General features: G+C 43.7%; 2 protein-coding genes and 1 long non-coding RNA gene across 4 annotated transcripts; 1 reads left to right on the top strand and 2 right to left on the bottom strand.

The window, feature by feature from the left end:
• Positions 1 to 14: 14 nt before the first annotated feature.
• ZFYVE19 (zinc finger FYVE-type containing 19) lies at positions 15 to 16,956 on the top strand. 2 transcript variants are annotated; one of them, XR_007905185.1, is made up of 12 exons: positions 15 to 221; positions 762 to 883; positions 3,484 to 3,537; positions 4,030 to 4,190; positions 5,419 to 5,564; positions 6,460 to 6,574; positions 7,138 to 7,347; positions 7,854 to 7,933; positions 8,656 to 8,766; positions 10,166 to 10,305; positions 11,687 to 12,012; positions 16,734 to 16,956. XR_007905185.1 is itself a non-coding variant. In XM_051791687.1 (11 exons), exons 1-11 carry the CDS (start codon positions 168 to 170, stop codon positions 11,757 to 11,759), a joined length of 1,266 nt encoding a protein of 421 aa, XP_051647647.1. In that variant the 5' UTR covers positions 15 to 167; the 3' UTR covers positions 11,760 to 12,208. The 2 variants fall into 2 exon arrangements, 1 of the variants encoding a protein (XP_051647647.1); XM_051791687.1 differs by lacking the exon at positions 16,734 to 16,956 and having other exon boundaries at positions 11,687 to 12,208.
• On the bottom strand, positions 14,849 to 16,837 carry LOC127472861 (uncharacterized). The gene is made up of 3 exons (XR_007905191.1): positions 16,581 to 16,837; positions 16,155 to 16,239; positions 14,849 to 15,661 (listed from the first exon to the last, which is right to left on the bottom strand). It is a non-coding gene; the product is annotated as an uncharacterized LOC127472861 (long non-coding RNA).
• Positions 16,957 to 16,998: 42 nt separating the features above from the next.
• Positions 16,999 to 23,881, bottom strand: PPP1R14D (protein phosphatase 1 regulatory inhibitor subunit 14D). The gene is made up of 4 exons (XM_051791704.1): positions 23,168 to 23,881; positions 19,413 to 19,508; positions 19,175 to 19,207; positions 16,999 to 17,147 (listed from the first exon to the last, which is right to left on the bottom strand). The coding sequence occupies exons 1-4, from the start codon at positions 23,348 to 23,350 to the stop codon at positions 17,079 to 17,081; spliced, it is 381 nt and encodes a 126-aa protein (XP_051647664.1). The 5' UTR covers positions 23,351 to 23,881; the 3' UTR covers positions 16,999 to 17,078.
• Between the last annotated feature and the right edge of the window lie 2,525 nt (positions 23,882 to 26,406).

Here is a 26,406-nt window from a genome sequence, read left to right as displayed (position 1 = left end):
GTTGAGGACGGGCGGGCGCTTTCCGCGCCTCCCCGCTAGTGCCAGCCCCGATCGTCGTCGACCCTCGAGCCTGAGGCAGCCAAGGGACCTGGGGGGAGGACCATGGAGCTTGCCTCAGCGGGCGTGCAGCGCCGCGCCTGAGGCTGGGCCGCGCCTCCGGTAGCGCCATGGATAGCCGGTGCTATGGATGCGCGTCCAAGTTCTCTGTCTTCAAGAAAGAGGCAAGTCCGGCTGCGGGGGGTCAGGACCGGCCGGTCCCGGGGGTGACGACCCCACAATGCGAGGGTCTGAGAGGGGAACCGGGAACCGCCTCGCCCTGCGCCAAGACATCTTCCTGGCCAGCATCCCGGCGTTGTTGTCCCTGCTTACTGAGCTATTGTGGTGCCTAATTGCAATATGTCTTCAAATATGGGAGATTACTGACAAAAACAAGAAAAAAGAGAAAAAAATCATCATGTCATCCCTCTAATCCAGCATTCGGTCATTGTCTCAGACAATTCCCACGCACACACTTTGTTATACTATGGGCTGAAGTGGTGACTCAGCTCCCAGCAGGAGTTACGTGCTGGTTCTCGAAAGTCTCCATATCTTCATCAGCAGCTGGTGATGGAGTTCTCTTACAAAAAATCAGCACAGCCCCAGCGTTATTTTGTGTGTGCCCTGTCACGGGCACTGTGCCTGCGTGCGGCGGGGCAGAGCGGTGGGGGTGTGTGATGACGGGTTGGTGAAGCCCTGCCCCGCCCCTCTCTCTGTCTCTGCAGTGTGGCTGCAAGAACTGCGGGCGGTCGTTCTGCTCGGGCTGCCGGAGCTTCACTGCTGTTGTTCCCCGCTGTGGAAACACGCAGCAGAAGGTGTGCAAGCAGTGTCATGAAAAACTAACTGGGTAAGGCGTGAGTGTTTCTTCACCCAAAGACAGTTTCCTGCTTTGTATCTTCAGTTTACATCCCAGTGTTGTGTTGCAGATTTATGCATGAGAACTGTGCCTTCCGTTTGTGCACGGATGCTGCCTGTACCCTGGAGTTTCAAGCCAGGCTGTTTCTGATCTGTTGTTTTATGAGTTGTGTAGTCCAAAGATACGAATCAGGATTTGTGCCTGTTTTCTATTATGACAGAGTAGTCAGAAGGAAGCAGGTTTAAAACTTCACAGAAGGACACTGAATTACTGTGGACATCTTAGCTAGACGAGCCCAGGTTAAGCCCCACTGTGTTTTTGCCCAGAAATCTACACCCCTCTAGAAGCACTGGCAGTCTTTTCAGAAGTGTAGTAGTTGAATGGGCTGACAATAAGATGTTCAAAGTGTTATTACCTCTGTGGGCTGTGACACAAATCGTCAGTGTTGAGGGGTCTCTGCTACACATAGCCTGAAGATTTAAAATTTTGTAGCATAAAATCAGTTTGCTTTTCAAAGAAAAAAAAATTTGCAAACATAACTTTTAGATTGCCTGTTGAAAACAAAAAAAAAGTAATTCAGAAGCAGCATGGGTTATACATGTGAACAAGTAACACAAGAACACAAGTATACACCAGAATCCCTCAGTTAGCCAATTCTTTTGTGGCCTCTTCCTTCTCTTACTCCTCTTCTCCACTTCTCTCATATAGCAAGGAATTTTCACCAATTAGTGGGGGATTTTCTGGCTCTGCCGGTGTCTAAAGGAGAGGAGCCTCTCATTAGCAAACATCTTCATCTTCACTGGCTCATGGAAACAGTGAAATACAGTATTCAGTCGTTTCAGTTTTGAAATTTTCTGATTTCTCTTTACAACTTCAAAGCCATTAAAAAAACAGGGCAGCCTTTCTCCATGTTTCTCGTGGGCCTTTTTTTCCTCATCATTTTAATATCAGTACTATAGAGTCACAGAAGAAAAAAATTCTCCCTGAGCAGGTAGCAGGTAGATCACAGAATCATAGAATGGCCTGGGTTGGGAGGGACCTTAAAGACAATCTCTTTCCAACCTGCCCTCTGCAGGCAGAGGCACTTCCGCTAGACCTGATTGCTCAGAGCTCCCTCCATCCAACTTGTCCTTAAACACTTCCAGGGATGGGGCATCCACAACTTCTCTGGGCAACCTGTGCCAGTGCCTCACTAACCTCACAGTTAAGAATTTTTTTCTAATATCTAGTCTAAAGCTACTCTCCATTTATAAACATTCCCCCTTGTCCTGTCACTGCATGCTCTTGTAGGAAGTCCCTTTCTGTCTTTCCATTAAGTTCCATTCAGGTACTAGAAGGCCACAATTAGGTCACCCTGAAGCCTTCTCTTTTCCAGGCTGAATAATCCCAACTCTGTCAGCCTTTCCTCATAGGAGAGGTGTTCCATCCCTCTGATCAACTCGGTAGCCTCCTCTGGACTCACTCCAACAGGTCTGTGTCCTTCCTGTGCTGGGAATGCCAGCCATGCAGCATTCCAGGTGGGGTCTCAGAAGATCAGAGTAGAGGGACAGAATCTGCTCCCTAGACGTGCTGGCCACGCTGCTTTTGTTGCAGCTCAGGACACAATTGGCTTTCTGGGCTGTGAGTGCACATTGCTGACTCATGTCCAGTCTCTCACCCACCAGCACCCCCAAGTCCTTCTCAGCATGGCTGCTCTCGATTTGTTCATCCCCCAGTCTGTGCTGATACTAGGGGGTGCCCCAACCCAGGTGCAGCACTTTGCACTCAGCCTTGTTAAACCATGGGACCCATTGTTTAATGAGAGTCACATGGACCCACTTACTGAGCTTGTCGAGGTCCCTCTGGATGGCACCCCATTCTGTAAACTGCATATGTTGTTATTCACGCAAATAAATTTCAGAACTGAAACCTTAGAACCGGAAAACAGTTCAACAATGTTACATTCATTCATTACTATACAGGCCTTAGCTGTGTTTGCAGCTGTTGCTTCCAAGAATGAGTGAAATATGCCAACTACAACTACCTCACCTAAGTGTGTAGTTTAGCCCCTCAACCTGAATACAGTGAAGTAGAAGATAGTTATACAATATGTGCTTGTGGTGTGCAGTGTTCAAGTGTACTAGATGTCATTATGATGATGGTTATATAATAACTTCTGTAACATTTTGTTTGGGTTGTGCATTATATAATTCTGTTTTTGTTGCATGCCCCAGCTACTTCCAGAGTGTTCTGCTGCATGGAAGCTAGTTACACTGGGAGTCTTACCTAACTACTGTCTACCTGTTTTCTGAAGTGGGAGGTGCAGGCTGTGGGAGGCAAGGGTATTTCAGCCCCACCTCCTTTGGATCACTGGTGACTGTGTTAATGCAAAACAATTGGACCAAAGGACTAGAAATGAAGTCCCCTGCTGTCCCAGGCAGTTATCTTAATCCAGTTCATAAGCTGATTGCTCTCAGTGTTAATGAGGTTATGGAAGGGGCTGTATCAAGAGGTCAAGAAAAGTCTGCTGATTCCTCTTAAGTTGAGAGACTAGGTGATTGAAGTATTGTCAGTATCTTGATTTCAGAAAAATCACTGGTTTTGTCTTTCAGAGAGGGATCTCAAAGCAGTTCAGCAAAATGGTCACCACCAGAAAACTACAAAAAGTGAGTTGCACTTGACAATCAGTTGTTTCTGCTGCGGAGTAGCCTTTTAGACCTTCCTTTTCCCCTGTGGAGACCTGCAAAAGTGGGTCTTTTGATGTGGGTATTTGCTTGGATTCAGAATTAGATTAAGGATAGAGCTTCTGTTTTGTTGTTTGGGTTGTTAGTTTGTTTTAGGGGTGGGGCATGAGCTCTTTTGAATAGACTCCTGAAAAGCCACCTGCCTGCAATTATCTGTGACTGATCAGAGCTGGCTTGGAAACAGGAACCCGGTGGTGAAATGTTCCATATCTTCTGGGAAGCAGTGCCAGGCGTGCTGCTCCTGTGAGCTAAGGTTTTCCTTACTCTTAGCAATACCTCATTGTGCTGATGTTGGAGAGCCTGGTATGAGAGAGAGTGGTTTCATTTCTGTTGGGTTCACAGAGGATGTTTTCATATCTCCAGGTTAAAATCCCTGTTCTCAATTGTCATGTCTTTTTTCCATCCTTGTCACAGGCGTGTAGCAGCTTTTGAGGCTAAGCAAAACCAGCTGAAAGAGCAACAGAAAGCAGCTGCAAAACCCCCGGGTCGAGCAGGCTCCAGATACCAGGGGCTCTCAAAAGAGGATAGAGCTATTGCAGAGAGACTGGAGAGGCTCAGGGAGGAAAGGAAACCGAGTGAGTTGTAGAGAATACTGTAAATACCTGGGGTGGGAACACTGCTACTTGGGAAACATGGAACCTGGAGGAAGAGGGGAGTTCTGGATGTTAAGAGGCTGCTGTTCTAGGGAAATGAAGGCTTAAAACAGGACAGAGCATCCAGGTACTGCTGCCACAATGGCCCAATTCTACAATGAGTTTAGGTCAATGTTCCAGTTTCATTTTGCTTCTTGGTGTTTCCCTTGAAACTACAACTCAATTTTGGGGCAGTATCTAATGTGTAAAATCACTTTCTCATTTCCTTTTTGTGGGGTAAAAGCCTGTGTCAAGGCCACTTGGAGCAGAATGAAATGAAAGTCTTTGGCCAAAGTATTTTTTAGAAGGTTTCCTGTGGGTCACTGTCCTGGGTTCCATTCTCTGTGGGACTATGTTCTAGCTAGCCTTGTCTCACAGAGAAGGAAAAGGATTCTCATCCCAGTCGACAGCTGTCAGGTTCTGGGACAGCCTTGAGGTGCTTGCAGGAGAATAAACTATTTTTAAAATTATATGGGATCCCTAGAAGAGAAAGAACACACTGCAAAGTGGTTACCTGGTTATTACAGAATCATTTAGGTTGGAAAAGGCCTTTAAGATCATGAAGTCCAACCATTAACCCAGCACTACCAAGTCCACCACTAAACCGTGTCCCTAAGTGCCACATCTACACATCTTTTGAATATCTCCAAGGACGGTGACTCAACCATTTCCCTGGGCAGCCTATTTCGGTGCTTGACAGCCCTTTCTGTGAAGAAATTTTTCCTAATACCCAATCTAAATTCCCCCTGGCACAATTTGAGGCCATTGCCTCTTGTCTGTTATGTGGCAGGGGAGGGTTTCAGTCTGATATATGTCTAGGTTGGCATTAGGAGATGGACTATACTGCCTAAAAGACTCTTATTTCTCTGCCTGTCCCTAGTATTCAAAGTCAGCTGATTGCCAAATGATGTTACCCTAATGATGTTACTCACCTTATGGCTAGGAGATAAACTGTGATGGAGGCAAGGACTCTGAAGGCAAGGATAGCATTAGGGTAGTCTCTGAGTCACTGCAGTATGACCCCTTATTCACATCAGGGCTGAGGGAGGTTTTTGCTCAGGTGTTCAGAGTCTGATTCCAGAAAGAAATACAATTTTAAGAAAAAAAAATTTGAAGTGTTTTGTTTTCATTAACAGGATAATCTCTTCTCTTGGGTTATTCTGGATTGCAGAGTCCATCCCTACTCAGGCTGAGATTGAAGCTAGGCTGGCTGCCCTGAAGGAGGATGGCCGGGGTCCTATTCCATCCACAGAGGAGATGGAGGATCGGTTGGCTGTCCTGCAGGGGAGAGATCCTCCTTCCCAGGCTCGCAGACCTGTAAGATCCCTCAGCTCTTTAGTCAGCAATTTATTGTGAGCTGACACAGTAACTGGTGTCCCAGCATGTTAACTGTTCTTCCTTCTTCAGCTTTTTTGTGTCCAGGTAGCTTAACTCAAAAATCTCTGTTTCCTGATTGTGTCATTGCTTCAGAAACAAATGGTCAGCCTTTACCAGTTCACTGTCTCAATTTGAATCCAATGTGCTCCTTCAGGTCAGGTGTAGTTCATGTGTATATTCTTAACAATAGTTGCTAAGTTTTTTACTCTCAACCCATTTGTATACCTAAGTGGTCATAGTATTTCAGAGCTGTTTGTCTGTGTTTGGGGCTTATCAGCCCTACCTTCTAATTGTATCTTGTAGTTGTTACTGCACACCAGCTGGGCAAAATCCTGTTAATTATTCCAGAAATGGAAGTTCAGCATGGTTTGTCTGAAGTTGCAGAGGAATCAGTTGGATTGAAAGCCTATGGGAATTATCTTGTCCCCAGAATATCATTTCCTTATGGTTCTTTCTTCAGCTGCATGCCCAGATGTTATTGTAGGTCTTAGTGGGGCTGCTGGCTGGCACTGTTGAGAACGGCACTTTGTTTGCATTGGAGGTAGTGACAGAGCTGGGATTGGGACCCAGCAGTGTGTACTCCTATACATTCAGCACCACTTCGCATCGTTTGGGTGACTACTCTTAGAGCTGTGTGCATTCAGCACCTCTAAAAATGAAGCCCTTGAAAGTCTTCATAAAGCCCATAAAGCTGTAAGCTGAGATTCTCAATATCAATGGAGGCATCTTTTTATGCTGCTTCCATCCAGGGTGATCTTGGTTGCCAAATTTTCCTTTGATTGAGTTTGCCACTCTCCTCTCATTTGCCTTTTCCCACACCCCCCTTGTTTCTTAGGTACACCAGCCTCCTGATACCAGAAGTCTGGTCCAGCGGACAGATGACCTGTTAACTCAACTATCTGAGGAAGTTGCCATTGATGAGCATTACAGACCAAGAGTTCAGCCTCAAGGTATTTACTTTGGCTTCCAAGGACCTGTTTATATCTGATAATGTATGTGCTATATTGAGGAGGCAATATGTGCCTCCCTATCTAGCTTACAGGTGAGCTGGGTGTCCAGTTTGTCCCTCTCTCCCCCTTACGACTACCAAATTGACCAAGAGCAGCCATCTGGCTCCATACTGGCTCTCAATGTCTTTGCCTGGAGATGGTTCCTTGTTGTCAGGGTTGTTGTACACAGATTGCTCCTCTCTGTTTCTCTAAGGTGACCTTTCCCTGGGGAGGAGGTGTTGCTACTCCTAATGCACCTGTGCACTGTTACAAAACATTGGAATTTGGCATACCATTATCTTCCTAGCTGCAGTGCTTTCTCTGTAATCTCACTGTAGACCACCAATTAGCTCACTTTCTTCTCTTCATGTACAGTGAAGATCCTACTGGCATGGCTTCTCCTATTATTACCTGGATTCATGGAGAGCAACAAGCTGCTCTCATAGCATTGCTTTCGTTGTGTTTTCTGTGCCCAAGGAACATTGCTGCTGAGTCACCAGCATGTTCTGTGTGTCTGCCTGCAGCTGTTAGTAGCCAAAGTTTGAATGATCTCAATCGAGAAAGTGAAGATTGTGTTTGCCCTGCAAATCTGGACCCAAAACAGCTAGAGGAAGAGAAGAACAAACTTCTGGCAGAAGCCGCTGCTGAGCTGCAGGAAGAGAATACTAGGCAGGAGAAGATCTTACAGGTTGCCAAGAGACTGGCAGCACTCAAAGGCGAGGACCCAGAGAAAGGTGAGCAGCAGATGAGAATACAGTGCCAAGAGAGGAATCAAGTTGCTGTGACAGAGTAATTTCTTTTCTGAGAAGTGTTTATCCATTTAATTCCTATGTTCTGCAAGAAACAGACTGAGATTTGATTTTATCTGTAAAGTTGTACAAGTTGGTTCATTATGAAATCAGCGTGAAAGATCTAAGTTGAGGATAAAGGCTGGAGCTGTAAGGTCAGACTGCTTTGTCTTGCACCCTTCTCTGAGGTAGTTCTAGCATACTCTGGTGAGGTTAACAAAGCTTTTAAAAGCAAAGTTCTGGGTTTGGTGGGGATTTTTTTCTTCCCTCTTCCAGTATTAAAACCAAACAATAACACCCTTTTTGACGAGTTTGCACCTGAAAAGGATCTGTCTGTGTCAGAGCCAGAATGCCAAAACAAGCTCACAGCACAAGCAATTGTCTCTGGTACATAAGGGGCACAAGATTTGAAGCAGGTGTGGGTTACAGTCTCCCATTTCTTACTCCTACAGTTACACTGGAAAACTATAAACTTCCTGACAGTGATGAGGAAGTGGCTGAGGAGGAAGCCATTCGCAGAGTGCTAAAACAGGTCAGAAGTGGCAGCTGTGGCCTTGTTTATCTTCCTCTCAGTTACGCCCAGCGTGTCTGTTGCCTGATGAGCATACACAAAGGATGTGTTTGTGTTTCTGGGAAGAGTTTCACTCCTTCCCCTCCTAATGCTTTCCCAATGCTAGCTCCCATGGGCCATTCAGCTGTTTTGGCAGGCGACTGACAACAATGCTTCTAGTCTGTCACGTTGTCTTTCTCATTCATGCTTAGTGTCTCTTGTGGTGTGTGTGTCTTCTTTACAACCCCACTCTGCTGCTACTTCCTTACTTCTTGTTCCTTCTGCTCCCCTATCCAGTTAGAACATGGATGATGACGTGTGCTGTGTAGCACAGCTTATTTCTCTCTAAAATGTCTCGGAATTGTCTTGGCAGGCAGACCCGCATTTGCTGTGCTTATCAGACAATTGCTGTGTCTGATACATCACACACGTGTGATTAGCATGATGTTGAGGGTCTCCTGATAGTTGTGCTGCAAAGCAGAGTGTGTTTGCTACAGGCCCCTGTTGCTGCACTGACTGTCCACAGTGTACACACAGTGTTCCTAGTGCAGAGAGCTCACATCTGTCTGGATAACACAAAATGTATTCAGACTTCTTATCTCCTGTTATTGCATGAGAGCAAGAAGGGCAGGAGGTTTAGGGCCTAGAATGAGGATCGCAGCTGTGTTTGAAACAAGAGGCTTCTTGCTTTCTCTTGTTACCAGCTCACAGAGGAAGCAGCCCTGGATGAAGCAAGTGGATTCAACATTCCTCCAGATCAGACCACCCAACCAGGACCCTCACAACAGAACCTGTGTAAGAAAGCAAAGCAAAAGGTCAGTGAGCTGGTCAGGATCTCTTGAATTGATGTATTCCAGGGTCTTAAGAGAGTAAAATTTTGCAGCAGAAGTTTGCTGTATCCTAGGCTTAATGCAGAAAAAGAGTAACCAACCAGTTTTTCCAGGGCAGACAAGCCAAGCAGCTTCTGCAAGGCTGACCAGCCCTGAGCTCAGCTGTGAATCATCCATTTAAAAGGAATTGCTCCCTGGAATACTATTCCTTTCAGGCTGGCTTTCTGTTGAATGTTGTGGTGTCATCTAAATCTGGAGAAGTTAGCAGAGACCTCACAGTATGAATATTAGAGAATATATATATATATAAAATTAGGCTGACAAGGCCACAGTCTAGTACCATATCCTGAACCTGAGTAAATGGGAGGTTTGCTGGTGCTTTCAGCTTGTGCAGAATAGAACCTCTAGTCAGTAATACACTGTCTGTGTTCTCATATAATATCAGAAGAAGGAATTAGTAGCAAGATATCCTATGCTCAGAGTGGATTCTGGCCTACTATGGAAATACAAACATGTTCTCTAATGTATATTACAAGAATTAAATGGACCTGTGACTGACAGTCACCTGTCAGGCCTATCCCCCATGGAATAAATTATTTAATTGTAAGCATTATTGAAAACATCCATCTCATAGGTATGCCACCTTGCATTTCTGGGATTACTGATGTAAAAGATAGTGTTAGGAAAAGATTATGTTAGAAAGCTGCCTTTGACAGTGTCCAGGCACTGTGTCTCAGTGTGTTTATGACTGTTCAGTTTCACAAGAGTTCTCTGTAAGGGAGAAGGAGACAACAGTTTGCCTTATGGATATATTTAGATTATGATTTCAGAAGATCTTTTTGTCCCAGCCACAGGTACAAATCAATAGTAGAGGCCTTTTGGCAAATCACTTCCTTTGTCCCACAGTTTTCTTTCTATAACAGGGAGAAAAACACACCCAACCTCCCATTACTTTCCCTTCCCCCATAACTGCTTTCAGCAAAACTGCTTGATTGCTTGCTTTTACAGCAGGAATTGTGTGTCACATGGTATTGTTGTGGTGCCTGCCAGAAGATCTGGCCTTCGTGCCCTTAACACAGTACAGACAATGTGGGTGTGTATTGCTGTAGACACCAAATGAGGGTGAATACCTGTTTACATTCCAAGCAACATAGTTTCACAACTAAATTCTAGCAAGTACCTTGGGGTTTTATTCAACAATCTAGATGCATATGGAGCCTATCCTTGGGCTCTGGGCAAGTTCTTCTCACAGACTTAGCATCAGCAGAGAGTAAACTATGGACCATACGACAGGTCATTGTGGCCATCATGCATTACAATGATAAGTTCTGTATTTTCTCTGCTGGAGTTTGAACTCTGTGTCTCTGTTTTCTTTGTGAATTAGGGCCAGACTCCAACCACCACAGCTCTTGCCAGGGCAGATAGTGATGAGGATGAGTTACCCTGGTGCTGTATCTGCAACGAAGATGCCACTTTGCGCTGCCATGGCTGTGATGGGGACCTCTACTGCCAGCGCTGTTTTCGGTAAGTCTTGCAATTCCTCTTGGTCTTAAGAGGCAGGTAAAAGGAAAGCTTGGCCCCTTTTGTTTGTTCTTCTTGTTGGGCAATAAAACAGGCAGTAGGAGGGAATATTTAAGGAACCCAGATCTGAGCTGAATGCTAGTTATGGAAATACTTTGTGTGATAAGTAGTTATCCCAGGCTTCAGGGACTAAACTGACCCTAGGCAGGAGTGTTCTGTGTGTACTGCCTCAGTGCATGTTTGGGCACATTGTCTGAGTGTTCTCTGGAGCAGCTGGTGTGCTGCATTACGTGGGATGGGATAAATGAGACTATTGTTCAGTGACTCCTATGGCTTGTTAATGCCATTGATGGATGATCTGGGCTGCGTTCCCTTAAGAGGGGAGATCAGATAGTATAAACTTCTGAAGCTTTTCTTAGCTTGAGACTTTGCAATATTAAACTATATTAAAAAGATCTTTATTGAAATATGTATATGTGAATCCTTTTTCATCAGTCAGGCCTTGCAGCAGCTGTAGTCTTGGTTCTTAAATGTTTCTAGCTTGATTTCTGAAAAATATTGCATGTCTCAGCTTTGGAGGGTTAATTCCTTTGAATACAAAGCTTTTCCTAACAGTTTGTGTGACTTCTCTTTTTTCATGCCTCAAAACTTTTGGGTAGTTGGCTGGAAGACATTTAGACAGCAAGTTGCTAAGAATCTGGTTGGGATAACAAGAGATGCTTTTGTGTATATTCTCTGATTTCCTTCAAATGTTTTTGTAAAGAAATGGAATGGGAAAAATATGAAAATGTTAAGAAAGTATGTGATTGGCTGTATTAGGTCATTAAGAACAAAGCAAACAAACAAAAATATCCTACAGCAAACATCAGTAAAACCAGAATCAGCAGTCTGGAAGGTGAACAAGTGTATAAGTTGCTCCCTGCAGATGCAGGCTTGTGTCTCAACACTGCCCACTGCTGAGCATGGTTCAGACAGCTGCCGGTACACTGCGTTTTAGCCACAACAGAGCTGTGCAGAGCAGACCATCATTTTGTCTATTGTCATAGGAGTTGCTTATATCCCTGGAATCATAGACATAGTGCTGCAAATGAGCCATCAGTTAAATGAATCTCTCCAAGAGGCAGAGACAAAGAGATCTGTTGTCATTTTCGAATCCATCAGGCAAGGCTGAGCAGACCTTCCCACAAAGCACCTCAGAGGTTTCTGTTACAAGCAAATACCTTAAGTAGTCAGTCCACGTGGCTGCCAGTCAGGTCCTCACAACTTATCTCCCTTGAGATAAGTTTCTAGGTAAGGGCTGCTGGGAGATACCTTGTGCAGTAGCTAAGGGCGAATTCCCAGCCTGGGTATTTACTTTTGACTGCACTTTGTATTTGCTTCTCAGGGAAGGCCATGATGAGTTTGACCTGATGGACCACCACACCTCCCGCTATCATCTTCCTTGCAAGCAGAAGTGATCACATTCTTCATAAGCAGTAAAGAAGGTGGAGAATGGGAAAACAGAGGAGCCAGCCAGATGGGAGGAAGAGTCCAAGTGGATTTGCAGCCAAAACGGGTGATGTTTTGGACAGTTAAAGGATGTGCTGTAATCTGAGAGAGGTTTGGAGGGCATATGACTTTGTCCTCACAAATACTCCAGAGAAGTGCATGGTTTGCTGTGTATGCTTGGGAATAAATGAGGAGGTGGATACGAGTCCATAAATACAGACGGTAAGGCAATGTGGGTTGCAGTAAAGATGAGTGTTTAAGGCAGTACTGACTGGCTGATAAGTAACTTCCTGCTTTTGCTAACAGCTTACACACTGGTTCAACAGGCAGCAAAGCACTTTGCACTGAGAAAACTGTCTACTTTGTGATCACATGTGTGATGAGAACTTTCAAAGTGTAATAAAAATTATTTACAGAGGCCTGTGGTTAAAGTCTCTCCTGGAAACGCCTGATAGCCCTTTACAAATTGTTGCCTTCTTATAATGGTATGTTAGTCCTTGTGCCAAGTGGCTTAGGGAAAGAAATGAAGAATCATGAAGTCATCAAAAATGTTTCTGTGGTGTGTTTGGAAAAGGTGCAGGGGCTACTCTGCCTTGATGGGCAGTGTTGCTCAGTTGAAGGATCCTTTGTAAAGGATACACTGATACACAGTGTTGTGATTCTGCATTGGCTGTGCCAAGGTCATGTGGTCTGTAAGAGCAACCTATCAGTCTGGAAGAGGTGTACATTAGTCTGAAAGCAGGATTTATCTTTGTTAATTATTTGTTCCCCTGGTAGAATAATTATGTTACCTGTGTGATGCTCTTTCTCTGGCTATGAGAGAAGCTCAGTTGCATATGTTCATATCCCTCCCTGGAGACAATCCAGATGCAAGTGGCACTTGCCACTGTCCAGAGCACCCAGAATTGCTTCAGATACCCAACTAAACTTGCTGTAAACACGCTTTATTCCATCAGGATGAGCCCTTTCCAGAGTAATGTGAACTTCTGAGAGAGCTCTCCAAGGCTGACAAATTCCAATGGCAACAAAATAAAGGATTTGCCTTTGACGGGGAATTTCCAATGAATCTTGCCTGTCTGGTTTGACACTGCCACTCCCAGCTGTCTGCCCTGCCCCTCTGCTTAAGGTCACTTAAGTTTACCTCCAAGGTGAACTTACAAAATAGTGTTTGCCTGCACCTCTGTCACCCCTGGTCAGAGCACAGCAAATTAATTAAGCTGCTGTTGAAGCTGGGTTTGTGCTAAAGTGCTGCATTAGCTCAGGCCCTTCAACAGAAACCTGATTCAGACAATGTAGAATAGTGATACTGCAGGGTAACACACTAAAAATTGCAAGTGTATGCAGCAGTGCCATCAAAACCTTTTGTTAGGAAGGGGTGGCAAAGCCTCGCTTCTGTGGAGGATCTTCTTTCTCCTGGCAGTCCTTGCTTCATCAGTGCCTGTCTCTTTGGGACAGGCAGATAGGAAAACTATTTGAGTTGTTCTGATGTAAGAGCTCACAATGAGCCCTGCGTTACACAAAATTTAGATAAGTTACAGCCCTGAGAAGCTTGCAGTCTTAAAAAGAAAAACAAAATGCTCTTCTGGATTTGTGTCACCATAGGAATGACACTTTTTCATTGCTATTTGACATGGATAATTAGTCTGGTAGTAAGACAGTCCAGTTCTGTCTTAGGTTAAATCCTTTGTGTTTTGTATATACAAGGGAAGGTGCAAATATCTGTTCTTATATCTCTCTTAAGACTGATCCATTCCTTTGGGCTTCAACCTCTTGATTTACAGCTGCTTCTATTTTTTTTAAAAAACTTAGTATGAGCTGGAGTGCTACTTGCAACATTTTGGATGCTTCATCAGCCACAGCCAAACATTGAGCTCCTGTGCAGTTAGGCAGCCTGTGTCTTGTAAGCCCTGCCCTGTTCACATCAGTAGTAATGGAGCAGGTTACAGCCGGAAGCAGTTTAATTAGATTCCAGATTGGTTTCTCTGGGGCCATCCCAAGGAATTCAGAAATGCACCCAACCCAATGCCTGAAATAGAACTTAGTCACACATGGAGGAGTCTCTTTGGTCATACACATGCTGCTGCTTTCCTTGCAGCACTAATGGACATTTTTGTGGCTGCTGCACTTTCTGCATGTAATTGGCTGTTTTAGTAGCAGCTCAGTCACTTTCCTCTGAAAAGCCTTCCCCACTGTAGCTGTTGCCTCAGTGACCTCCACGGAGGAGGGGTAAAAGGGTATCCAGATAGCTGTCTGCAGGAAGCACACCTAGCTGAATCTGTTGTTGTGTAAGATGAATGCTGCATGACCTTTAAGTGGGCAGTGCACTTTTGGCTGTGTTGCTTACTCCTCATCCTTGTCTTTGAAAAGATACTGGTAAACAATCAGTTCCTGATAGGCCAGGTCAACTTCAGTCATAGCCATTCAAGGACTGAAGACAGCTTGGCATCTTCCAGAAAGAGATTCACCTTCTTTACTTCTTCTATCTTTGTAGCATGTCATAAGGGATGAGATTTTCTTTCCCACTCAAAATGTTTTTTATGTAGGCTTCACCCCAACAAGAATTGAAATTAGAAAAGCACATGAACTTTCATACGTTCTGAGTTATCTTGGTGTAATCAAGAAGGCAAAGTTCCTTTAAAGCAACATTCTGGCACAGCATGTACATACTAAACATTGCAGCCTTATGCTAGTGGTGGTGCTGAGAAACAGCAAAGTTAACTGGAAGATATTTGTAAAAAAAAATTAAAACGCCAATTTTAGTCTATACTTGTGGTGTAGGGTGAGAATAGCCAACGTGTAAATAAAAGTAAGTATGAATTACTACTGTTTAAGAACTAAAAAAAAAAACCAAGTTGCTCTAATTGCCTTGTGTTGCTTTTTCTTTTGCACCATTGAGCTGAGAAATCATCTGCCCCTGGCCACGTGTTACCTTCTTCCCGGTGAACACTGTGCTCATTTGAAGTTCTCTCATGTGGTGCTGGTGTCCTTATGGATTGGACCCAACTGCACATCATAGGGGCTGCAGCTTACTCCTTTCCTGCTACTTGCAGAGTAAGCACAAAGACAACTTCTGTCAAGCAGAGTTTTGAGAACTTCCTTTTTCCTTGGTTCTAACAATGTCTGCCTTAATACATAGACAAAAATTTTCTTTGCATTACTCCATATTGAGGAAATATAGAACAATGCCCAGGGGAGAGAAGAATATCTCTTTTGGGCTAGAGGAGAGGCGTGTCAGGTCTTTGTGCTGTTGCTGCTCAGCAGAGTAAAACAAAGCCTCTTGGTAGGGTGTGTAAGTAATCGGGACTCCTATGTACTACTGTATGTAACCAGTTACATCTCTAGTTTAGGACACTGCTCATGGCCTGTCTACCTAGATCTTCTACCTGAACTTCTGTTTGATCCCAATCTGTTTTTAACCATGCTCAGAGCTTTTTTGTCCGCGTGCTGCTCTCCTGTCTCAGTGACTCTCTTGAGTCTTAGCAGGTGTCAATCCATGATCAGTGCCAGATCTACAACCGTTGCAGCTCTGGATTTAATTTTGTTGTTATTTTACTTACAAAGCTGAGATTTCAGAAGGGCAGGCATGTCCTATTAGTCCCTTTCTAGGTGAAAAATGGCCTGTTCCCAGGACTACCATAGATATATATTGGCCCTGATAAAGGAAGACCATTTCTCCAACCTAGTGGGTGAGGCTTAGAGCATCTTGGAGCAGCCTTAGTACAAGACATGATCTGCATGGCTTGCAAACTTCCAGGAGCCAGTCAGCTACAAGAACAGCATTGAAGGGAAGCAAGCCCTTACATCACAGTTGTTACTGCAGCTTGGATTTTGTCCTCTCAGAGGACAGGGCCCACAGCTTGTTCACTGACACCTGGAAAATAGGAGGGAAGCAAAAGGTAATAGTCATCACTCTGCTACTGATAAAGATGGAAAGACTAATGTATTTAAGGTATTACTGGTCCAGCCCAAGAATTCTTGTTTGTGTTTGTTAGCTGACCTGCATGTCCCTCCTGTTCCAGAGTTGGTCCCTTCTGTCCCTGTCTGACAAACAAACAAAACATGTACTCAAAAGCTGGCCTTAAATGTACTGGTACATAGAAGCCCCTCTGGATGTGACTCAGCAACTCTTGTGTTTTGAGTGGCAGGCATGAGCGGAGGGGCAGGCATAATGTCAGAGTGCTCTGCCTAAGCAATCGGCCTCCATTTGCTACCTTATTTCCTAGTCACATGTGTCAAATTACTGACCTGCTGAGAGGCTGGATGTAGTTTCCTCTGTACTTTTCCAGACAAACATTCGTTGTTGCCAAAAGAGTTTGTCCAGCAAGACAATGTGTCCTACTTCACTGCTCATTTGTGAGACCTACCTTGTCTGTAAAAGACTCACTCTGAGGTGCTCCCTGAAGGGAAATTGGGAGCAAACATTTTTTTACTTCAGTTTTTCTTTAGTACCTAAAGAGAGAACAAAAGCAAGCAATGCACGGCTGGTTTTCTCTGGTTTAATATACAAAATAAGTATTTTTACAACATCTTTTTAAATTATGAGATAAATCATTCCCAGACCTTGCTCCTTTAGAAGACACTTCTAAATCATTAAGTCTTATAGAAAAAAGACTTAGAAAAAAGGCTAAATCTTAGCCTTTTAGAAAAAAGAAAATCTCTTCCATTAGCCTTAGCAGCTGTTTCACAAACTTCCCCTTAAGAAGACCAGGTGCACTTGACCATTTTTCTTCCATCATACTGGATATTTTCTGTCCAACCTTCATAAATAACAGAGGCTTAATAAGACTTACAAAGTAGGTGTAATGCTGTAGAGTCAGGTACAGCGGTAACAGGCAGGAGATCGCAGCTGGGTCCCAGCCAGACTGAAATGGGGTGCAGCTTAACAGTGACTGATTTTCCATGTTGATGAATGAGTGATAACCAATGCCTTGTTTTCCTTGCAGCGGACAGAACAAAAGAAGTCTCGACGAGCTCCTGAGAATTGTATTCAGTGCTCCTTGGCCAGCATGGAAATTCCTAGAAGAAACTAAAGGAAGGACATCTTGTCCTGTTCCCCAGGCTAACATGCTCTTTAAGAATCAAGAAAATGTACACTCTAGCTGCCTGCTCTGTGTGTAGATCTGGAAGCAGTGGAGACTTCAAACCACTGGTACAAAGTTCACAAACTTGGTGATGTTTCTCAGTAATAAGTCCTAAACATATTCAGAAGTGCTGTTGCTGATCCTGGTTTTTGTAGAGAAGACACACGTTTCCTTGTGACCAAAGCTGGGTGTTCCATGTGAGCAAGGTCATTTCTTCTGAGGATTGGTGACTCTCCGGAGACCTTTCAATCGACTAAGCAATTCCGTAATGAAGTCCTGCAGTAAGAATTGGTTAAAGAAGGATGTCATATTAATTCCAGTGCTCACCAGCCCAAAAAGTATTATGGCACTTGCATCATTCCCACTTTTGCCTTTATGTTGAGCAGAAACCAGAATTTTGACATCTATTGAGCAAACCTATCTTTTAGCTTAGGAAAGGAGACCTTTTGATGGATCAAAAGGATCTTAAAAGCTCCTCTACTTCCCTTCCCTTGTTTCCCTCTGGAACAGCCATGTTTATTTTCTCCCTAGGAGCTAGCCTACCCCTCTTCATCCCAGATACTTGCTTTTTCTACCTTGAGATGACCTCGGGATGCTGTTGTCCTCTGTTAGGTTCCACTGCTTCCTGTTGCCACCATAACCTCCTGCCCACTTCTTCTGCCCTTCCAATCTAGGGCAAAGCAAGCTGTCCCTCTTGTTGAACCTGTAAAGCTCCATGTTGTGGATTGCAAACCATCTTGGAGCTGTGCCAGCTCTACAAGGAAGTGGCTGGCAGAGAAGAGGTGGAGCAAAACACTTGTAGGACTAATGATAACGTTGAGCAGGGGTTGAGGGGAGGCAGAGCAGATAGATGAGCAGTTAATGGTGATAAACCCTGAATACTTTGCTGACACAGCCAAGGACTATGAACTAAACTGGACCAACTGGTTATTCCAAGCAGAGGGCAATGTGCAAACTTTACTCTTTGCACGACAAGTAACATCACCATAAAGAAGTGTGCAGCCTTTCTTCACCCAAAGACATAGCTGCATGTCCTTGTAATTAGGCAAGGTCACTGGAAGTATTGCAGCTTATTAGCATTTGTGCTGTGTGGAAGCCCAGCTTCCTCACTTCAGTATCAGACGTTGCCACAACTTGCTCTGGAAGTAAATGCCTAGGATCATTCATTCCTTTTCAGTTAGTCCTTTCAGAGGAAACCACTTTGTTTCTTGTCTGCCCTCTGGAATTAGGTTGCTGAGATCTTTCAAGAGGATTCAAGATCACCAGAGTAAAAGTACATGGGTTTGCCAATGGGGTAGCAGTATCTGTATTCAGCAGGTACCCTGCTGCCCACAAGACACCTTCGTGGCTTATGAGTCAGTAGAGCAAACTCTTTTCAATTATCACTCAGGGAATGTGGGATTCTTTCCTCAGATCTGAAATTCACACACTCTGAAAACTATTTCTGTATTGCCAGCTTTGTTGAACCCCTGCTAGGAGACTATCTGTAATGATTGCTACAGCCCAGTTTAATTTCAGTGATAGTCATGCATTCATATCATTTTCTGTATATTCATCACTGTACAGCTACATAGGCTCGACAAGATGTGGAGTCTGAGGAACGATGTCTGAGCACAATGTTCACATGCAATGCATGTGGCTGAAGCAGTGATGGGGGACCCCATTTTGCACAGGTATTCAATGCAGCAAAGGCAATTCCTCTGTGATGCATGCACTACACTGCAAAGTATTAGACTCCACTCCTCTGGACGTTGTGGCTGCTTGTGGGACTTTTTAACTCTCTAACTCAAGATCAATACTTGTAAAGTTCACATGGGGAAAAGAAACCCACACGTATAACTAACTTACATGGCACTTATCTGCCCAATCCAACATGCAGACCATCTTACATTCTTGTCATTCATAACCATAGAGTGGTTAAAGCTAAGAATGCATTTAGTTGGCAGTGTGCAATATTGTTATGTGAACTGTATTGCTATCTATGGCTTTTCTACACTGAGGACCAAATAGCAACTCAGCCTAGTCATTCCAAAATTCCAAAACGTGGAATGAATGAACTTTCTTTGGTTGTAAAGCATAATTCCTTATTTCCTCCAGTGCTCTGCCTTCAGCTCACCCATGTAGATTTACATGTAATTTTGTAACACAGCAGAATAAAGTGGCAAACACCTCCCATTAGGATTAAATGAATCTACAGTACAGTAATATCTTGGCTATTCAGCCAAGCAGCAACAAAGACACATTGTAGCAGCACAGTATAATATATAACTAACATACATACGTGTATATGGTGCTTCACTCACCTCTGTAGGGCTGGAGCACTCATGGAGGATTTCCTAAAAAAACAAGGAGTCATCATTTTAGTATTTATGAGTTGATCTAATCATCTCCTCTCTACAAAAAATGTATATAATCTTACTACCTCTGACAAGTGAAAACACAGGGAAGCATCATACAACACTGGAAACACATATTCTCTACCCCCCACACCACTACTCTAAGAAGTCCCTAATCTAAAGTCACCAAGTCTCTCTATCTGACCTGTAGTTTTAATTTCTGTTCTTCATTAGGGACCTCCAGGAGATCTTCAAGATCAATTTGTGGTTCAGGAGCTGCTGTCTCTGTTTCTTCCCTTAGCTAAAAAGAAAAAAACCCACCACAGTTAATAAACCTTCCAACATCTAAGAACTCTAGAGTCCATCTTTAAAGAACTGAGTAGCTGAGTTACAATAAAACTGTGCTGCAAAATTGAAGTCATGATATAAATCATCTCAAAATAAGAAGGTTCTTATAAAGAGGGTACAGATTCCAGCCCTTTTGCGTAGTCTGCTAGAACCACACCTCCTGATGTACACATTCTTCATCTTTTCCCACCACTGCACTGCTCAGGGATCATAATCCATCATGGAAAGACCCTTTCAAGACTATCCAACTGCCGTGCAATTTAAGACAGCCTGTGACACCCCTCATCTATGAAGAGTTCACCAAACAAATCCAGCAGGCTTAGTGTTTGAGAGGCACAAATAATACAGGAAGATTTTAGGCTTTTATGCTAATTACATTCACATACTTTGTATTTATACTAAGGCTTTTTGCAGCAATGGAGAGAAAAACAATTATGCTGTTGAAAGACCTAAGAGTATTTTGCCAGCTTTCTCTAACAGACATGAGTGGGACATAATAGTCTTCTTTAATGTAAGAGGGACCCCAAGTTTTGGTGACTGGAGTAATAATCTTGTGCTACATCGGGGTGTTAGTTGGAAACATTTGTAAAACTTGATCACGGACACATTAAAGCTTCAAAAGTCTCTACAAGTCTTTAAGGAAAGCAGGTTGTGGTTTTCCAGTGTATTTGCAAAATGAATCTTTCACAGCACAACACTAGTGATATTTTGACATAATAATCAGCAGAGTAAAGATACTGGGTAAACAGCACAGTACCTGATTGCGAACTAGCATTTACAGATGTATGTGTAAAACATTAAACATAAAGGCAATACTTACAGGATAAAAAGAAACTTTTTCTTAGCAGTGTCTGATATTTCTCTGTATGCCAGAGAGGAAGTAGAAAGCCTTTGTTTAACTGTGATATGCAGCTAACTTAACAATAAATAGTAAACCAGAGTTAAATATATTGCATTGTGACCCACACAGCATTTTTTTTAAAGTAATAGTTTCCATGTAACTGTTTAGAAAGCAGGTGTTGATCCAGTTCAACTTTGTCTCTGGCTGAGGGTGAGACAGGTTAGTAATTCCCTGTGGCTTTTTGGTCCTAGTGTGGATGCTGTTCTGGATTCCATGTGCAAGGAATCATTTTGAAAATCACCAAGTCTTAGTTTGGTTGCAAAAAAGCTTCATGATAGTAAACATCATAGCATTCATATTACTTGTATCAGGAGGTGATGTTTGAACTAACCTTGCTGGCATTTGAATGTCTAGAAGACACTGAGGAACTGCCAAGGGCAGGTGGAGCAAAGTAAGAGGTAACAGAAAATGGTAAATGTAATGGAAGTTGATGGACACAAGGAAGCTCAGAGTAGCAGGGTTAGCTAAATACTCTTGCCACAATGCACAGAGGAGAACAGGAGGACCTGCTGGACACCTGGGTGATTATAAGCAATTACTGTGACACATGTATGTATTTGAAAAGATCCTATGTAACCCCCCCCGTTGTATCCTATTAATAGTCCGACCTGGCACACCATCGTGTTATGTAGTTCCTGGTAGCAAATCTCTTAGGCCAGCCTGAATACATCAGGAAGTAGGGAAATCTGTTGTGCTGGAGAGGTGCTAGCAAAGGCAATCCACTGGCAATCTGTTTCTGTAAGGGCATGGCTGGGTTTCTCACTTGTGCCTGCTGGCATTTTGTAGTAGGGAAAAAAATGTCCCCTTTGGGCAGCTGCTCTGATGACAGTAAACAGATCTTAATTTTCAGAAGAGCAGAAGTGATAACGTAAGCTGACTTGTTTTTCTTACACCTTTACAAGTGTAAAGGTCTATCTCGCTAGACTTCAGCAAGTAAGAGTAGCACATAGGGAGCCCCATCTTGGGTCATGTGGCTGGTGCTACGAAGTGCTTCTCATCTGTCTCCAAAAAAGTCCCAAAAACTTAACTCTTTAAAACTGCAGTAATTCCCCATAGGGGGAATTTTCAGAGGAACCATTCATTTGCAGTAGAAGGAAGGACCTTTTCTCCATATTTGTTTTCTGCTGCCTGTTATTTGCCTATGGCATAAATTAAAACAGAAATGAACTATTTTTATCTCCCAACGTGGCTTGAGAATCTGGTACCTTCCCACAAATATCAAATGGGAAAATTCACACAGAAAATTATGACAATAATGACTACAATAGTAAAAAACAACAGCAACAACAATAATAAAGACAGCCCTGAGACAGTTCCTGAAGTTTGGCTCTTCAGCTATGGAGTTGACATCGTTCTATGGCTCTCAGGCTAAGAAAATCACCCTGGGCAGGCAAAAGTTTCTCTGTACCATCATGGCATATAACACAAAAACTACCTTTCCTGGGCTGTGCTAACACATCCACTTCCATTTTTGATTGCAATTTGAAAGTGCTGATGCTCGGAGTGGAAGACTCTAAGCAATCATCAACTCTTTTTTCCTTAAATGTGCTTAGCACTGTGCTGAGGTGCAAATACAGAAGACAGGACAGAAAGGCCTTGGCAGTTCATTTAGTCCATTCCCATCCAAGACATGAATAAGCTGTTTTACACAATTTACTCATCTATGTCTTCCACTGAAGATGTACTGGGCTCTGAGTCAAGAAAGCTTTGTTCTCTTACTGTACTGGCCATTGCCCTACAGAGTAAAGAAAAACTCTTAGTCAAGCTATTTAAATGGGTTTAAGGTCATGATGCACAGTGTAGGAAATCCTTTCACCTTTTCCTGTACCACACTCCAAAGGAATGGAAAAGCACTATCACTTACGAAAGCACCCAGCATAAGAGCTATCCATCTAAGCACAGTATATGCACAGAAATGATAGTACAAGGTTAAAATTTCAGTGTAAGCAGCCAGTGCTGGAACTTGACTTAAATGTCACCTACCCAATAAAAAACTGTCATCTACTCTGCAACAGCTGAAATAAAGACCCGCACCATTCAGGTGCTGGACCTAGGCACTCCTGGATCTTTCTTAGTGGGACAACTCTCGGGTAGGCAGAAAGAATTTAAGAAGGACTGTTCCTGTTGCAAAGGGAAGTTCAGGCAAGGAAGACGGCTCTGGGGATTTGTGAACAAGAAGGCATAAGATCTACACATTTGTGCATAGGATTTTTTTTCCCTTCTCCTTCTGTCAGTAGTGTGTCCAGACTCAGCACCTACAGATACAGCATTATCCGAAGTGTCTCTTTCAAACAGCAGGTAGAGCCTCACTGTTGTGTCAAAAAGGAACAGGGATACACTGATAACTCTAACCCAGCTAGCTTAAATACTGCTTGCAGCAAAGCCACTCACCACATGGAGTGCAGCAACAAGAAGCATCCTGGGTTTATACATCTCTCCAGGTTCTGCTACTCGTGCTGAGCAATAGCTACATCCCCTCAGTAGGTGCAACACCAGGCAATTTAAAGCTGGTTGGATTGTATCAGTGCAAGCTTCTCTGCCTGCCGACACACCAGTCAGAGAGAGGACTGCAGCAGGTGGCAAGGAGATATCTACTGAAGAATGAAGATGAGAAACTATTTCCAGTGAGGCAGAGCAAGCAAACCTCTGTCCCAGCACACAGGTTCTCTAGACCCATTAATCTACCAAGCTGATTTGCCCCAGCTACTCACCCGGCATTGGTATAGCTCCTGCAGTTGGGCATTGATCCATTCCTCCAGGTCTAGCCAGCGCTGTAGGTCTTTGCGGTTATACTTTATGGTCAACTTGCCCAGTTTCCTGTGTGATGATTCCTCCCCAGGTTTCTCCGGTGTCTGGAAGGTTACCCGGGGCAGTGCACTGGGGTTGCTGGCCATGCTCACTGCTTCCTCCTCTGACAAGAGGAACTCACCTTCCTGTGGGCTCACTCACACCTTTCCTCAGTCTCCTTTAACCAAAGCCTCTCTGCAGCAAGTGTCTCTCAGTACAAACTACTCAAAGACGCCGAAGGTGGGATGCATTTGTGATCTCAGGAAGAAAGTTGGGGATGACTATAGGACTGAGTCAGCAGCCAGGCTCTGCAGGCAGAGTTACAGCTGCAGATTCTTGGGTTTCACCATTGGCTGTGCTGACAGAAGCAGGGAGGCAGACAGAGTTGTTGTAGTAACGTCTGTTGTTAAAAGAAGCCAAGTGAACCAGGGAATTGATGAACCAAGTTTGTTAATATTTAACGTAAGTCAGCTCCAAGAGGCGGAGAAGAAGGAGGTTTTAAATTACTGTTTTCCTACAGGCATAACTTACATGCATGTGCAATTCCAGAGGGCTGATCCATACATAATGCATTGAATCCTGCTGCAGTTCATACTCGACTCTGTAAACTACTTTGCCTGCAGCTACAGGGTTTAGCTCCCATTGAAATGGTGTATTTGGCATTTTCCAGCTAAAGCACTGGACCCATCACACACATAAGAAGTGGTCTGGAGTTAGGTGGCTACATCCACTATTTTACAATAGGTCAGGAAATGACACTGCAACCCAAACTTGGGCTCAACAGTTTCATTTTACGTTGTTCTACATTCTCTAAGTTTATTCCAGCTTTCTCAAAAATTTCTGTAGAAATCCCAGTGGCCTGAATTTGAAATCATCTGAGCAAGAGGCTTCTGGAATAAAAGAAAATATTTGTGCTCCTATTAGAAAAATAGTACAATGTGTACACATGATGACACTGCAGGGGAAAGCCTGATTCAGGATATAGCATCATCTCTTTCCCATAGAAAAGTATTATTCATGGTAAACAGGTTCACCTGCTGAAGTATCATAAACTGCTATCAGACTATATATTATCATTGCTTGGTTTACAGTTTCTTCCTAACTGGAATACAGGTTAAAGGTCTGCAGCATTATTGCCCTGTACCATTTAGAAGGATACATGTGAGCAGTACAGTTCAGAGGAACAGAAATCAGGCTGGCTGTGTTTACAGGGTGCCAGGGCACTGGGACACCTGTGGTCCCTCCAGATGCTCTCACACCTCTTTATTCATCTGTTCCCAGAGCTTTCCAGCAATCTGCCCAGGGAGCTGCCCCACTGAACAGAGAAACAGGCTGAGACCCTCCATCATGGAGCAGATTGAACATCTCCAGTCTCATGATTCATGTGGAAAAAGCAAATAAGCCTCTGCTGCTCCTGACAGCCAAGGTATTTCCAGTTTGGAGACCAAGAGCTAGATAAACCAAAGGAAAAACAACCAACCCTTCTCCCACTGATAGCTGCTGCCAGGCAGCATAGGGCAGTCTGCAAGGGGGCTGGTCTCCTTTGGAAGTCTTACCCAGTCCCTCTGCCACAGTTCTGTCCACAGAGGGATGGTGGTACTGCCAGCCAGCAACATCTCGTGCACAGGGTGATAGCAAAATGAGCAGGGCCATTACAGTCCTTCTTTTCATCCTTAATGTGAGCAAAAAATAAAAGCCTTTTCTGACGGGAAATTCCACAAAATGCTGATTCTGAAACTTGCTTTCACATCAGTGAAGAATAAAGTATTAAAGTATACCTGAAACTGATAATATCTCCTCTGCTTTTCAGACAGCCTAAAACTTCTGTTCAGAAGACAATTGTCAGCTATTTACTTTAAGCAGCTTTACTCATTTTTCCTCACTGCTTGACTATATCCTTCCTCTAATCTCACTCCTAAAACTGTCTTATTTAGACCAAAAAATCTGTGTTGTGAGAGGCTCAGAGCCTACTCAGTGAGTGCAGATTCTTCAGAGATTCTTAACTGTTTGAAACCTTGCAAAAGCCATTGAACATCTCATAATGCATTTACAACTATTGACATTTCAAAGGTTAATATGGCCCAACACAGGCAGATTTTCACAAGGTAACTTGTGAAACAAGGAGAAACACTGTCAGATGACAAGTTCCTGTCTCCAGTTAGAAGTGTTCTATTTTGGTGTTCAAGGACTGACATACTTGAAAGAGGAAAACATAGGAAAACAACCTATATTTCCAAGGAACTCCAGAGAGGCTGGCATTAACAGAAGAGAAAGAGGACGAGACTTACAAGGTGGCAATATAGAAATAAATATTTACTGATAAAGTAGACCTCCTCCAGTAGTAAACTATTTCAATCTATGATTAAAGCAAGAGAAATAAGCAAAAACAGTGCAAGATCAGTCCTTAAGTGTGTGGTAGAAGTTCCTGCAGGAACAGGACTGGGTGCCTCATTCAGAGTAAGGGATATTGTCCCCTTGAATGAGGCAGCATCTCCTATGGGTGCACCAGCCACCTGCCAGTGCTGGTAAGTGCCAGCTGCTACCGAACAAGAAGCAGCTGCATGACTCTCTTCACAGTGCAACACCCCATCCTGTCCTTTCCTCGCATCACAGCAGATTCACGTGGCCAAAGGGACAGAAAGACATGCACAGCGGAAGGATCTCGGAGATCTCAGGCATGGCTGGGAGATGTGATCTTATTTTCAACCTAGTTATCTTTCCCTATAGCCTAGGGCTATACAACCTTGCCCAAAACTTCTGGAGTGGACACACATAATTGGGCAACAAAGTCATCTAATCAGACAACCTGTTTTTTCACAAGAACTGCAGATACATAAGCTCCGGTGGACCTCCTGCTGCAGCTGCTTGTGATTGTGTCCTCTGCAAATCTGCATATCATTTATGTTGGTGAACAAACGGGGTTTAAACGTGGTCAACACATTTGAGTTGTTAGACTGAAACATTGTGCCTCAGTTTCCATGTGTGTGACCTAGGGTTGCTGTTCCTCCAGGCTTGCTCTAAGAGTGAGATGCCCCTGAAAGAAGCAGGAGGATTCAGTGCTGTGGAGTTGGACTTTTCCGACTGTCTGTGATGCCAGAGAGGCCCACCAAACCAAGCCAAGCATGTGCATCATAGTGCCAAGCAGCTGTGACACTGATCAAGG

This window comes from Manacus candei, unplaced genomic scaffold, assembly GCF_025592945.1.
Source record: "Manacus candei isolate 608988 ecotype Guabito, Panama unplaced genomic scaffold, ASM2559294v1 h1tg000033l, whole genome shotgun sequence".
In the NCBI taxonomy this organism is placed as follows: Eukaryota; Metazoa; Chordata; class Aves; order Passeriformes; family Pipridae; genus Manacus; species Manacus candei.
Note: the sequence above shows the minus strand (reverse complement) of the source record. Positions and strands in the feature narration are given on the sequence as shown.